At 33.2% G+C, this 16,269-nt stretch overlaps 1 protein-coding gene across 2 annotated transcripts; it reads right to left on the minus strand.

Moving 5' to 3' along the window:
* Positions 1 to 8,391: 8,391 nt before the first annotated feature.
* LOC133806610 (auxin-responsive protein IAA29) lies at positions 8,392 to 10,944 on the minus strand. 2 transcript variants are annotated; one of them, XM_062244701.1, is made up of 4 exons: positions 10,459 to 10,944; positions 10,040 to 10,347; positions 8,950 to 9,046; positions 8,392 to 8,747 (listed from the first exon to the last, which is right to left on the minus strand). In XM_062244701.1, the coding sequence occupies exons 1-4, from the start codon at positions 10,800 to 10,802 to the stop codon at positions 8,684 to 8,686; spliced, it is 813 nt and encodes a 270-aa protein (XP_062100685.1). In that variant the 5' UTR covers positions 10,803 to 10,944; the 3' UTR covers positions 8,392 to 8,683. The 2 variants fall into 2 exon arrangements, with proteins under 2 accessions (XP_062100685.1, XP_062100684.1); XM_062244700.1 differs by having other exon boundaries at positions 10,040 to 10,356; positions 10,459 to 10,940.
* Positions 10,945 to 16,269: the final 5,325 nt, after the last annotated feature.

Consider the following 16,269-nt stretch of genomic DNA (forward strand, 5'->3'; position numbering starts at 1 on the left):
TAGTTTTATAAATTTTTATATGTTTTTATAGATATTTTATAAAATGTTGTAATTTAATTATATGAAATTTGTATTGTTAAGTTAGAAGTTAAAAGTGTAATTCTTTTTTAACTTAAATGCTATATTAAATTAAATTATAATCAATATTTTCAAATAATTAATATGATTTATTTTTAATTGAAAAGATTTGATTGTTATTTAATTTAATTTTTATGGTGTAGGAATTATGTTGTGTTTGAAAAATAAAAAGAAAGAATTTTGGCATTTGTGAAGAAGAATTAGAAAAAGTGGCACAAGGCCCAGGCCCACGCCAGGCCCACTGCCTCTCTCCCAGCCTTGCGTCTGGCACAGCCCCAAGGCTCAGCAAGTGTCTCCAACCAAGCAGCCATTACCCTCCTGCCGCCACGTGTCCAATCCATTCCCTCCTTCAGCATATATGCCTCCAATGCCATGCATAAATGCCAGCCCCTTCACATGCGCCAGCTCTTGTGCCATCCGTACGGCCCAGCTGCCTTTCTCCACGCCAGCCTTTGCCCACAGCCACTGTGGGCCTGTCAACCGGCCCAACCCCAGCTCGCCCAGCAGGCCCCTTAGCGCCCCAGCCGCCTGTCACTGCTGTCCAAACGCCCCTTGAGCCCATAAATGTGCTCATTGTCCCCTTGTCTAAAATACCACCTTTTTACCCACTTTTCTACACATTTTTCACCCAAAATCATCATCACTCCTATAATTTACCCCTATTTACCATATTATTATTAATTTAATCAATTTACTTAATTTAAATTGATTATTTTAATAATCTCATTTTGGCTATAAATAAGGGTTTTGAAGACCATTTTGGGGGGCTTAATGTTTTTGGTTACCATCTTTTTCTCTCATTTTCTCTCTACCATTCTCTCTTCCATTTGGGTTTTTCAAGAGCATTTTGCAAGTATGTATGTCATTTATTTTGTAATTTCTACTCTAGTTATGTGCTTCTAATTTTTTTTTTAAGATTATTAAGGTGATGATGAAACATTTTGTAACTAGATAGTATTTATTTTGTATGTTGATTTCCCATTTTGTGCAACAAAGTCTATGGAATTTTCTTCTTCAAATATCTTCTTTCATCTTAAATATCATGTATTTTGGATTGTTAGCACATATTTAAACTTTGTTCTTCATTAGTGCAAATACATAATATTCTTTGTGTAAGATGTGTCATTAAATTGTACACATCCATGCTTAGAACAAAAATATTATGTTTTGCCTTATAAATAATGTTCGTGGATTTATTTGTTATTTCATTAGATTGATTTACACTAAATGCTTTGAAATTATAACTTTGAAAAGTGAAGAAAAATCTTATATTTTTGGAAGAAATTTGTACTTAAAATTATAAATCTATTTAGAAAATGATAGTTTGATTTATCTTAACTATCACTAAAACTTGGGAATCAATATACTTATAAATATTATTGAACTTATATTTTGTGGATTCTAATCCTTAATAATCTTATTTTACCATCTTCATTTCTATTATTAATTTTTATTTATATATATTGTCTTTTATTTATTTATATTTATTGTCTTTAATTTCTATACTATTGTCTTTTATTTTATTTTTATTGTTACAAATTTGCATCAATCTTTGGAGCTAGGTTAGAATTTATTAATTTTGATTTAAAATAGTTTCATTTTCGATTTTAGACAACTCCTTTGGGTTCAATCTCGTGCTTACACGAAAACTATTCTATAAATACGATTCGTGCGCTTGCGAGTTATAAATATTTAAAACATACCCTTTTTGGGTCCATCAACCGCTTATACGTGTCCCTTGGCATAATACCAACGATGACACAATACACCTCTCGGGAGCACTTAGTCCCATTCACAACCATACATTCGGGTGCAGTGTTCTTACCTTTCAATTCACTGATTTTCGATGCCACGTAGCCGCAAGCACGGTCCTCTACCCCGAAGCTCTCCAAAGTCCTAATCACAACACAAATAATATTCTTTGTCATTAACCAATCCAAGACTACCTTCCCGGAACCTAACCCACACTCTCGGAACCCCCAAAACCTTAGAACGACACCCCGAAGACATCCCCCGAACCCCCGGAGCAAAGGCCCAAAAATTGCCAAATGTGATACCCTGAAATTAACCTTGTGCCGCGGAACCCACCAGTCAGAGCCTCCAAGCCACGGCACACAAAACCCGTGCCGCGGCACGCCTTCGCAGCCCAGAATTCTGGGTTTTTCCTTCGCATTTTCCCGAGCTCCAACCTCTCCAAATCACCCCAAACTCCATCCTAAGTCCCAAAACCAACTCTAAACCCCTAACAAACCTCACAACAACCCAAAGACATCATACCCAAGCTCACTCACACCTTCAATCCTAAAAGTCACTCTTGAATTTCACACTTAACAACTCAAACCAGAAAAATTATGAACAGCTTGAACTCAAACACAACCCACACTTCAAACTCCCTATACCTTAACAAAAACAAGCCTAATAAACATACAGAGACCTTACCTTAAGTGATGGATTCAACCTCCAGCTCTTGACCTCCTTCCCCCTTGATTCCCAATTCTGAAATTACATAAAACCAACCACCAACTTGCCTCAATTCACCTTCCTTAACTAAAATTCAGACTTAAAACTTGGATATAGCATAATCAAAATCTTACCTCTGAGTATTCTTGGTCTAAGCCTGCTTGACAACTTCAATCACTCTTGATTCTCCTTCCAAAAGTTAAATTCAGTCTCTCCCTTCTTCCTCTTAAGTTTGATCTTCCTCTAGGTTTCTAATTTCAGCATAAACCCATCTCCCCAAATATTATACGCATATGATTTTCCCCCTTCAGCTGATAATCATCCATCCTACCAAATGTCTACTCTACCCTTCCACTAATACCCCTTCCTAACTTAACCTCAAGGCCATACTTGTCTTTTCACCAGCTTTGCAATTCTACCACTTTCCCATAAAACCTGTTACTCTCTATGGTTACTAACAGTTACGCAGGTTACCAAATCACCAGTTACCACTATCTAGTTCCTAGGACCGTCTCGGCACGTGCATCACGTTGGTATCACAGAACCCACGCGGTACAATTCACACATCATAATTATCACATAACATAATTCACACATTCATATAACATGCTTAAAATCATAATCATACATCTTAATCATAATAATCACACATAATTCCCATCATGCCCTCCCGGCACACTAATCAAGGCCCTTAAGCCTCATTAGTGAATTTGGGTCGTTACAAAACCGATATCACACAATTGGATTTGGAGATAGTAGTGGGAAGATTGGAAAATTTATCCTTGCAACCCACGATCATGGAAGCAATCCAAGGGGGACAACTCGCAGATTCGTGGATCCAAAGATTGGTACATGAGACTACGAAAGACATGCAACTAGGGTTTCACATCTTGGAGGATGGAGTGTTGGGTTTCAAGGGGAGGTTATGCGTGCCTGATGATGAGGAGATCAAGAAACAAATCTTTTATGAGGCTCATAATACTCCTTACGCTATGCACCTGAGAACCATAAAGATGTATCAGGATCTCAAAATATACTTTTGGTGGGTAGGAATGAAGAGAGATGTAGCGAAATACGTGGCACACTGTTTGATGTGTTAACAAACCAAGGCGGAGCATCAGCGACCCGCAGTGTTATTGCAGCAGCCACTAGAGATCCCAGAGTGGAAATGGGAAATGATCACCATGGACTTTGTTACCGGGTTACCACACACTCCGAAGGGGCATGATGCAATATGGGTTATCGTGGATAGACTGGCAAAATCTGCTCATTTCTTACCCATTAAGACAATAGACGGTGTGGATAAGTTAGCAGACTTGTACTTTGCTAAGACAGTGCAATTGCATGGGGTTCCCATCTCTATAGTGTCCAATCGAGACGGGCGATTTACCTCCATGTTCTGGAAGAGAATGCAAATGGGATTGGGAACTAAACTCAAGTTTAGTACTGCTTTCCACCCACATATGGAAGGAAGAGCGAATGAACAATTCAGACCTTGGAAGATATGTTGAGAGCTTGCGTGCTAGATTTTCAAGGTTCGTGGAGTATAAAACATCCATTAATTGAGTTCACCTATAACAATAGCTATCACGACTCAATAAAATTGGCTCCGTATGAGGTACTATACGAAAGAAAGTTCCAATCTCCAATCCACTAGCATGAGACTGGTGAGAGGAAATTCTTGGGATCAGAAGAGGTAGATTAAGCTGCGGAGGACATTAGGTTGAATCGTCAGAGGTACAAACCTCTATAGATCGCCAACGCAAGTATGCCAATCGTTGACGGAGACATTTAGAATTTGAAGTTGGGGACAAGGTGCTGTTAAAGTAGCTCCATTGAGAGGAGCTATGAGGTTCAGGAAAAAGGCAGTTGAGCCCTAGGTACATAGGATCGTTTGAGGTTCTGGAACGCATTGGAAAGGTGGCTTACCGACTAGCCCTTCCACCTGTGTTCTCTAGAGTTCACGATGTATTCCATGTGTCAAAATTAAGGAAGTACGTGAACGAACCCACACATGTGCTAAGTTACGATGAACTTAGTTGAGATCCTCAGCTAAGCTATGAGGACAAACCGGTCGCGATTTTGGATCAGAAAGACAAGGTGTTAAGAAACAAAACAATACCTTTAGTAAAGGTGCAGTGGTGTAACCACGGCATAGAAGAGGCGACCTGGGAGACGGAAGCTGAGATGCGGGAGCAGTATCCTCATCTGTTTAGAGTTTTGGGGAAGAAACTTTTATAAATTGTAGGTATTGTAACATCTTGTGTTTTGAACACCCGTTAGTAGCCGGTTGGAGTCGGTGAAGAATTATGTGAAATATTATTTTTATAAATTATATAATATGAATTTGCGATGAATAGTGAATTTTATAGCCGCTGTAATGATTCAGTAAAAGATCTAGCTTTATGCAAAGAAAGATTGGTCTCGGACCAAGGAATAAACCCTAATGGGAGAAAAAATCTCGGATTTAAATAAAATAGGAAATACTATGGCATAAAAATGTTAATTTTTTCTGGAAACTGGGACTTTATGTTTGAGCCAATAAGTTTAGGAAAAATTGATTGAGGTTTCAATTCCAATCAACCGAGCTTAAGAATGAAAATTTATTTCTCAGGCCTCTAAGGGCATTAGGCAGAACCTTCTCGATCTGTCTGTTTGCCCAACGAGATGGCTCCTTAATTGGGCATTCTCCATCTCGACGGCAGTTAAATATCTTGGATTAGGATTTGGTGGGAGTGACGTTTAACTCCCAGCGTCGTATTGGCCCACTGGTTGCTTCCCAGGACGTTGTTGAACATCTGGGCCCCTTTCAGTGGGAACGACTTTATGATGTGCCTCTTGCCCACCAGGCTGTTTCATCTCATTGTCATGCATCGATTGAGTGAGCACCATGATGAACGTCGAATGAATCTTGTAAAGCATTAATTTCCTCTCAACGAAGGCACCAAACTATTGATGTGGTTTTTCCCCAACAGTAGATTTAGAAATCTAATAAGGATATTAGTTATTATTTGCAAACCATAATGAAATTATAAGAACCCTTTCATACACACAATTTTACGTGATTCAGTGGTTAAAATCCACCTAGTCCACGAGACAATATTATTTATTTTCTCTCACAATTTCTGCAGAGTTTCAGTAAACACAAAAATGTCGTCCCCTTCCCTTTCCATTATCCCTGATTGGGCATTCTCCATCACGACAGCAGTTAAATATCCTGGATTAGGATTTGGTGGGAGTGCGTTTAACTCCCAGCGTCGTCTTGGCCCACCGGTTGCTTCCTAGGACGTTGTTGAATATCTGGGCCCTTTTCAGTGGGAACGACTTTATGATGTCTTGCCCACCAGGCTGTTCCATCTCATTGTCATGCATTGATTGAGTGACCACCATGATAAACGTCGAATGAATCTTGTAAAGCACTAATTTCCTCTCAACGAAAGCACCAAACTATTGACGCGGTTTTTCCCCAACAGTAGATTTAGAAATCTAATAAGGATATTAGTTCTTATTTGCAAACCGTGATGAAATTATAAGAACCCTTTCATACACACACAATTTTACGTGGTTCAGTGGTTAAAATCCACCTAGTCTACGAGACAATATTATTTATTTTCTCTCACAATTTCAGCAGAGTTTCGGTAAAGACAAAAAGGTTGTCCCCTTCCCTTTCCATTATCCCTGATATATATAGTGGATTTCCTAGACAGGTTTGGGTAACCGTGTGTATAAATATGGTATACATTTAATATAGATAATTCTCATTTATATTGGGATATGATTGCATAACAAAATATACTCCTGCTATCTCGGATAATAAATTATAAATATGCAATACATCCTGGGCATTAATGAGTGTATAAAGAGCCTCCGAGTCTCTCAGGATCCTTCAGTATGCGTCCTGACCAGGTTTTCACGAGCTGAATATCTTCATCGAGTAGGTGATCAAAGATTATCCAAAATCTAGTTCGTATTAACTTTAGAGCGCCCAAAGGGGGATCTGGCCACTACATGTCTCGAACTGGACTGTTATCCTAAGAGGCACCTAATAATCACTTGAACGTCGTAATGTCAAGTCCCAACTTGAACTGCTCATATCATTAATAAGTAGAGATTCTACTTAGCTGCTTTTCTATATATTCATCTGTCAACTGTACCCCTAGCTAAGTGACTAGACTCGTGCTAATTTTTAGGATATAATAGTAGATATTTATTTTGGAGTTGAAATGCCGCGTAAAGAGATCAATGCAAACTCAATGATGTACAACATGTAATAATTACAAAATGAAATAATACTAAGATTTAAAATTTAACCATGATGATAAATCATGGGCGGACCCAGTATAGGCCCAGGTGGGGCTTTAGTCCCACGTGAAATTTTTTAAAAAAATTATGTACTACAATTTTTATTAAAAAAATATAGGGGCGACTGTAATACAATAGTCATTTATAATGTATTGGTATAACATGCTCCCAAACATACCACTTATGGTATTTTTATAATAATTTTTTTATGACGGTGTTTATTGTAATTACAGTAATTTTTCTGTAAATTTTTAAAAAATTTATTATGTGAATTCAAATAAGTATAATAAACACTGCAATACAAAAATTAGAATAAAAATATGATTAACTAAACTAGCAAACATTGTTTGTGTCTGCTGGGGCTCGAACCGTGATACTCTAGGGAGAAAAGGGACAACTGTACCATCCAAGTAGTCAAGTATGTCAATTAACTTTTTAGTTATGATTAATATTTAGTCCTATGTAAATATGACTTCCCAATACCAAAAACAAAAAAATACAGTCCATTTTCTAGAGTGAAAATTTCTCTAATTCCCTCCCATATAATCACCCTATCCGATTTATTCTAAACAAAAAAACATTTATTTGAGACTTTCATGGTTTTAGAAGTGTAGTTTTTATTTTTAGTTAATTCTTAATTAAAATAAAAAAATCTAAAAATTCTACAATTTTATAATAGAACTATTTGTATACACTAGACTTTATGTGTAATTATATATATAATACAAATTATAAAAGAAAATTTACAAATTATATAAAAAAAAACTTATGCTATATAAAATTAATATAAATATATAATTATATGTATGCATATCATATGAAAACAAATTATCTTTATAATAGAACTATTTGTATACACTAGACTTTATGTGTAATTATATATAATACAAATTATATAAATAAAAATTTATGTTATATTTATTTGATAATTTTATTAATATAAATATGTAATTACATGTTGGTCTAATTGTTTTTTAAAAAAATATACAGTTTGTGTTAAAATATATTCAAAAAGAAAATATAGAAAATGTGTCACTACTATGACTTGAACCATTCACTGAATTGTAAATGAGTCTTTTTAACCTTTCAAGTCTTCTTAACCTTCCAAGTGTTTTAATTAAGATAATTATTTCTTAACAATAATTAATATACTTAAACACAAGTTCCCAAAATTAAAAAATTAAAATAAAAAGTCCCACATTTTTTTTTATAGAGTAAATTTACTCTAATTCTCATCTTATAGTTACTCATCCAACCAATTCCTTACAAAATAGCTTCTTTACCATTTCGATAGTTTTAGAAGTGTAGTTTTAGTTAAAATTTGATTGAAATACAAATAATTTTTTTTTATATATATGAGTATGTTTATAAACAAATTATATATAAAAAAAAAATTGTACTATATTTTTTTGAATTCTTTAATAGTGGATATTGATAAAAAAAAAGTTGTTTCTATTTTTTAATTAATTTTTTAGTATATTATATTATTATTTTTGGAAAAAAATAATTGGGCCTATTCCTAAGTGCTATTAGAAGTCAAAATAAAATAAATTGTTAGACAATTAATTTGCTTATCTAATTAAAGAGATACATATATTACATATTCTTAATTGTAAAACATTACAACAGATAAGCTAATAATAATCACTTTTACTTTTACTTTTTTTTTTTTTTTAATTTTGTAACTTTCTCCCCCTTTCTGGTTTTAATTTCAATGCAACTTTTCTTTGATAGCATTATAACAATCACTTATACAATAACATATATGTCTTGCTATATTGGACTGAACTAGTAGTACATATAATAATAAAAGAGCCAAAACGTTGGTTACTGGAGAGCTGAATCAAAGAGAATTAACCACACCATGTTTTACTATCTCCAGACGCTGCACAGACTTGATGAAGCTTCTGCAAAAACAAAATCATTGCCACAAGCCAATTAATTAATCTCAAACAATTAAAGGGCATGCATCATGTGATTAATTAACTGGAAAATTTAAATAATTCCAAAATTAATCAACATATCTCTATGCTTATAGCCAAATTTAATAATATGGAAAATCAAAGAAATAGTAACATTAGTTATAATATATATTATATGTATACTTACTTCCAGGGAACATCTCCAGCCAGAAGCCAATCACCGTCTTTATCTTGATAAGCAAGTGTATAGCCTCCAATATTGTCTTCGGTAAATTTTTTATCGTCTGAGATGAATTAAGTACATATATATATATATATATATAACAAAAAATATTAAACAGGCACAAACAAATATATATCTTGGGTAGATAAAGAAAAATTTTGGTTTTAACGGTTTTTTATTTTTTTTAATAAAATATTTTTATATTTAATAGAATATTCTTATATTTAACTGTAGTTTGTAAATATTTAAATTTAAATAAAATAAAATAAATTAAAATATGATATTTTTTTAGATATTTTACAATGATAATTATTGAAAAATAATAAATAATTAAACAAATTAAAATAATATATTTTTTTAGATATTTTATAATGATAATTATTTTAAAATAATAAATAATTAAACAAATTAAAATATGATCTTTTTTTAGATATTTTACAATGATAATTATTTAAAAATAATAAAATTTACAATGAATTAGCAACTTGTTTTTTTTAAAAAAACTAGTAAGAAGCTTAAATTTAAAATCTATGTATAATATTTAATATTACATTAAACATATAATATATAATCTTTTATTGTCACTCCTAAATTCAAAAACTATAACAAATATAAACTTAAACAAAAATAAATAAATTATTTAATTAAAATAAGATATTTATTTGAAATTTATATAACAGTAATATAAATTTAATAAAAATAATTAATAAAGTCTATAAATAAAACTAAACAAACATGTGTTTGTTTAACATTGTTTATATAAAAAAAAAACATAAACATATTAAATAAAAAATTAAAACAAAACATTATTTACAATTTTTAAAAAATATATACAATATTATATTTTGTTAATAAAAATTAAGATTATTTATTATGTATTATAATAATAATATTTTATAATATTTATATTAATATAATTAATAAATATTTATTTTAAGTTAATTTTAGAGTTATATTTTTTTAAATATTTAGAATATTTTATTAAAGTTAAAAATACAAAAAGGGTTAAAAATCAAGAATTTGTGTTAAATATAGAAGAGAAAGAAATACTTACAGTCGGTGAACATAGTAATTAAGTTGTTTTTAAGTGCTTGGTAAGAGTTGTGGAGGCTGAGATCAATCTTCCTTGCTATTGCCACGCCTTCCATCTTAACCTTTACATACACTGATTCATTACAATAATTATTTGATGATGCTTTATTAGTATTGCTAATTTTCTTGAGAGTTGCAGTACGAACAGTACTCGGCCGATTGTTCTTCATTATCTGCCTACCAATATGGCCGTACTGTCGAAGTAGGAGCTCCTTTTTTCTCGATGATTTAATCGGTGGCCACCCAACCACATAACTTTCTCCATCACTACTGTCATTCCTAACACAAACAATAATATTGATCTACATATTAATTAATAATGTAATTAATATAGCTAATAATAATAATAATAATCAATAATTGATACTAGTATATACTCACAGCTGGTTGATGGAATCAGTATCTCTTTTCTTGTGTTCCTTCTGATCATCTTCCTCGTTGCCATCCCATACCAACAAACCAGTCTTATTACTCTTTATATTATTATCATGATCATCATCTGATCCTTTCTTATTAAAAATCCCAAAAGCATCCTCGAAACTGCGCTTGCTGTTGGTGCCACCATGGCTGTTGCACTCCCACCCATATGACGATGCGAGTGAGACCTCATTTGGGTATTCCAAACTGTACTGGTCGTTTAGGTCCAACCCTTTGACCATATTTGGACTACTAGTACAGTGATGAACCGGAAGAGGCAGACCAAGTTGAAGCTCCATAGATAACATTATTATAGGGATATTGATCGATCGATCGAGTTATATTAGTTGATCATGTGCTTGAGTAGCTATAGCAGGATGAGGAAGGATTCTTGTGTGTGTATGATCTTCTTGTTGATTATTTTGATCATATCATTTTTATGAAGAAATCGAACCCTATATATAAGTAGTAGTATATGTGTAAAGAATTAATTATATATATATTTGGAGGGTGAAAAGGACCATATGGGTGTTGTGGAAGACAGGAAATTCAGTTGGGTCGGCTAAAAGAGTGACATAGATTAAGACAGTGAAGAAAAAGGGTCGCACCAACGTGCTAGGACCGCTAACCCCATTCCCCCTTTACTGCACTCCCAACCCCTTTCATGGTCCTAGTGTCTCCACACCACTAATTAAAACTGGCTAAGTACTTAGTTTTTTTCATATACTATAATTTAGTATTACTAAGCAGTACATGTGCATATGTTTTACTTTTCCAATAAAGAATTGTATGTCTTTTCAAGAATAGATTGATATAACATATGTTTGGGATAAAAGTGATATTAATGTACATATATTTTATTGATAAACATTATATACAACAATTAATTCAATCTCTCGATATATAATTCAGTCATACTAAATCCTTCTCTTCTTATCACTCCACCCACCACTACGGATGGTTACCATGATCAGTTAATTATAGTTATGTGTATGTCAGTGCAAATAACACGTTTTGAAACTAATGATTTTAAAATCGAAGGATTCTCCAATTCCAACAATGTATAATATGCAATTAATATATATACATATACATATATTTATTTTGTGAACTTTATCTGTAAAATCTTCAATTACAAGCTAGCTAGCTAAAATTTTGGCCAAAGGGCATCTTAGTTCGTGCACATGAGTATGAATCTTAAACCAGTCCAATATGTCGGCAAAAAAACCCGTCAAACAACTAATTATACATTCATCAACTCCAACTATTTTTTTTTTCTTTCTAAACTTCCATGACTAACGGCTTCTAATTACTAAAGCATTCCCCTTCGATGATCATCAATCATGATGATCTTATATTCGATATTATCAATTAAGTACTCAAAATTAAACACAATAACCAGCTAATTATCTAAACTATGGACTATGCTAATTCCCTGTCCTTGTTTTTCTCCGTAAAAATAGTAATTAAGGATTCTCTTTGTCGGAGTTCGCCTCTACAATTGCAGCTCAATAATAGGAGAGAGATAGTAGATTCATTTTATACATGATTATATTTTTATATAATATAATATATATAGTTATACCTTAATAGACAAAACATCCGAACAGCGTATTAACATTATACGTTTGGTGTATGTTCTCTGCCATGTTCATGCATATACAAATGTAGGGTTCAAGATTGCCAGCAGGGGCATCAAGATCTGTTCGGAATATATACTTATATATATATATATATATATATATCTATACAAATGTAGGGGAATTCTCCTATAGGGGCTTCACTTTAAGCTTTACCGGTAAGGCTTTCAGTGTTCTCGACCCGTAAACAGTTTTCGGTACGATTTTTTTTATGACCGTGTATATTGTAGCTATTTAGAGCATCATGCAAATTTTCAGAAAATTCCGAATAGTTTACAGTACCGAAAACTAAGTTCAAACATGTTATTGCACTCGTGACTAATTTTTTTTATGAGCGTGGAAAACAACGTGTTTGAACCTAGTTTTCGGTATTGTAAACTATTCGGAATTTTCTAAAAATTTGCAGCAAGCTCTAAATAGCTACAATATATACGGTCATAAAAAAAAGTCGCGCCGAAAATTATTCACGAGTCGAGAAACACTGAGAGCCCTACCGGTAAGATTTAAAGTGAAGCACCTATAAAAGAATTGTCCGTGTATATATTATACATATATATATATACGAAATTATAGAAGTATACAGGGTGTACATGAAACAGAATTATATAGGGTGTACATGATAATCCCTAATTTCTAGGAGCTAATTTCTTTTGTGAATTTCATTCACACGGTTTGGTGTGCTGACATTCTCTAGAATATTTTATTTATCGTATTTTAGCTCTATAAATATCAATATACATACCAGCCATTGTTCAAGGGCTATAGTTACCCAAAATACTGAGTAATATCATTTTCTTAAGTTGGTATCGAGAGCTAGGCTAGACTTTAGTCATGTCAACCGACGAAACTACACCACCCAGCAGTGGTTGCGCAACTACCGAAACAACCCCACAACCACAGTCTTCAAACACCACTCAAACTCAGACTCCAAACACAGCCATACCTCATTTTGGGAGTGCCCTGAATCAACCATTTGCACTCAAACTCGATCGAAACAATTTTTTAGTGTGGAAGACAATGGTATCTGCCATTGTTCGAGGACACAGGCTTGACGGCTACCTCAAAGGTACCAAAACCAGACCAACAGAGTTTATCAAGACGTTTACAGACGGCAACGATGGAGAAAACTCAAACGTACTAAAGGTGAACCCAGAGTTCGAGACATGGATAGTGAATGACCAACTGCTGCTAGGGTGGCTTTATGGCTCAATGACCGAAGGAATCGCAACAAAAGTGATGGGATGTGATTCATCCGCTGCTCTTTGGTGTGCCCTTATAGCCCTTTATGGTGCACACTCGAAGTCAAATATAGATGAGTACATAACGAAGATTCAAACGTCAAGGAAGGGAGCACTTTCTATGGTTGATTACCTGAGACAGAAACGACAATGGGCTGATGTACTCGCTCTTGCAGGTGACCCGTATCCTGACTCACAACTTGTAGCAAATGTACTCACTGGTTTGGATGCTGAATACTTGCCTATTTTTGTTCTGATTGAAGCTAGGCAGTCCACCACTTGGCAAGAACTTCAGGATATATTTTTGAGTAATGATAGCAAAATGGAAAGAATCAATGCTCTCTCTGGATCAAAGACTCTCAGTGGCCTTGCTAATCCGACTGCAAACTATGTTAACAAACTAAATAATCCAGAAGCAGGTCGATGATACTCTCAAAACAACAATGGATCTGGCAACAGAAGAGGTAGCAGTAGTAACAGAGGTGGTGGTAAATCTAGAGGTCGTGGTGGTGGTCCTAAACCGACCTGCCAAATCTGTGGCATGTATGGTCACTCGGCAGCTCACTGCTACAATCGGTTTGATGAGAGCTTTATGGGTTAAGGTCCATCTGTTGAAAAAACTCAGGACAAAGGAGGACATAATGCTTTAGCCTTCGTGGCTACACCTGAAATGAAATGCTAGATCATGAAGCTTTGTATGCCGATAGCGGGGCTAGTAACCATATTACTGCTAAAGGAAGCAAGATGCAATCCAAGGTTGAGTACAATGGTAAGGAGTCTCTAAGTGTGGCTGATGGTAATAAGCTAACTATCTCACATGTTGGTAATAGAGTATTGCCAACACAGCATCCTAAATCTCTTTTATTGAATGATGTTTTGCTTGTACCTAAAGTCACCAAAAATCTTATTAGCATCTCTAAGCCTACCTCAGATAATAGTGTGTTTGTAGAATTTACTTCTCATTTTTGTTTTGTGAAGGACAAGGCAACAAGGAGGGTGATGCTCAGAGGTGTGCTTAAGGATGGACTCCATCAACTTCTTCCACCTATCAATAAGTCAACTTCATCAGCCAAACACCAGTCTCAGTCGTGTCTTGTTCTTCTAGTTTTTCAACTCTAGTTAGTTATCATGTAACTCGGCCTGTAGCTGGCAAGTCTTCTTCTGTTTCAATCAAGGATAATTGGCATCAAAGATTGGGTCATCCATCCAACAGAGTTTTAGAAATAGTCTTGAGTCAATTGAATGTAAATAAATTCAGCAATGAAAATGAGTTTTTCTATGATGCTTGTCAGCTTGTAAATCACATGCCCTTAAATTTAAAACTAATCATTCTCGAGCAATTTTTCCTCTTGATCTCATCCATACTGACGTGTGTGGACCGGCTCCAATCATGTCTAATACAAATTTTCGTTTCTATATTCACTTTGTTGACGACTACAATCCTGGCATATTTATAAAATGTTTAAAAATCTTAATTTTCTTAATCTTGATTTGAATAAAATTTATCATCTAATTTCTACAAAAGACGTATGAAAAGTATAGATTTTAAGAAAAAATTGTCTATGGCATTATTCACTTCTTTATTAAAAAAATTATAAAAAATAAGCTTCATTTTATTAGTTTTTATTTATATATTTAATATAAATAATAAATAAATAAAAAGGGAGCATCCAACACTTTAAAATAATATTGACCCAATCCATACTTGTTGACTAAATATTTTTATTTTATAATTATTATAAAATTATACAACATGGTCATATCCATAAAAATGATCCTATTCTTATAAATCAATAGTAAATAAATGGTTCATATATAAAGTATGCCAGGATACTTCATTTAAGGGAGTATGGCTGATCATTGGGCAGGTTGGTCGGGTTACAAGGCATTTTTACTCGTCCAATATCATAATCAGGTTAGCAAAAGTAAACCCGTAACTTTCTCAATTAAGAAAAAAATAAATTTATCCCATCCAATAGTTTGGGCGGGTTGGTCGGGTCAACCCGCCCAAACCGAAATGCTATTTTTTTTTTTTTACATTTTTGTAGTTTTTTTTTCTTTTAAATACTAGTACTAATAGTGTGAATTTTATCTTTTTAAGCTTAAAACAATATTTTAAATTTATAGTAAAAAAATAAAACAAAACTTAATTAATTTATATATTTATTTGAAAAATTTTCTTATATATTAATAATTGCATCAACATTGAAAGTATTAAACAATGTAACAAACATATATCATTAAAATGAAAAAGGACATTAATATAGTCCAATTACAAATATAAATTTAATTAAGTATATATATAAATTTAATATATTTATTTAAATGTATTAAAAATAATAAATTAATAATAAGTTCTTAATTGGGTGGGTCGGGTTATATTGGGCGGGTTGATAATTATTTTCAATGCGCCCAACGTAATAATTGGGGGTTTAAATTTTGGTCGGTTTATTCGGATTGCGTTTTTTGGCGATTTTTTCGAGTTGGTTTGGGCGGTTTATTTGGATTTGGTGGGTTGTAAAAATTTCTGCACAACCCTATACGGGAGTAGACTTTTTTAATTGCACTAGAGCTCTGGGCTAGGTTGAGCAAAGAATGGGCCTAGGTTGCAAAAATACCTGCTTTATCTTGGGATTTTCTTTCAAAAATATCATTTTTAAAATTCTTTCTTTCAGTTTTATATATTCTCTTTTTTCTACATTTAAACATTTATAAGAATTCAATTAATTCTTGCAAAATAGACAAGAATTAAATCATAATTGAATATTTCCATTAATAAAATATATTTGAATAATTTAATTAAAAATTAATTAACACTTATTTTATGAAAGAAAGTGGTCAAAGTAGTGTGATCTTTATCGATCACACCTGATCTCGCCCTTAGGTGGTATGATTTT

The sequence above is a fragment of the Humulus lupulus genome, chromosome X (assembly GCF_963169125.1).
Source record: "Humulus lupulus chromosome X, drHumLupu1.1, whole genome shotgun sequence".
In the NCBI taxonomy this organism is placed as follows: Eukaryota; Viridiplantae; Streptophyta; class Magnoliopsida; order Rosales; family Cannabaceae; genus Humulus; species Humulus lupulus.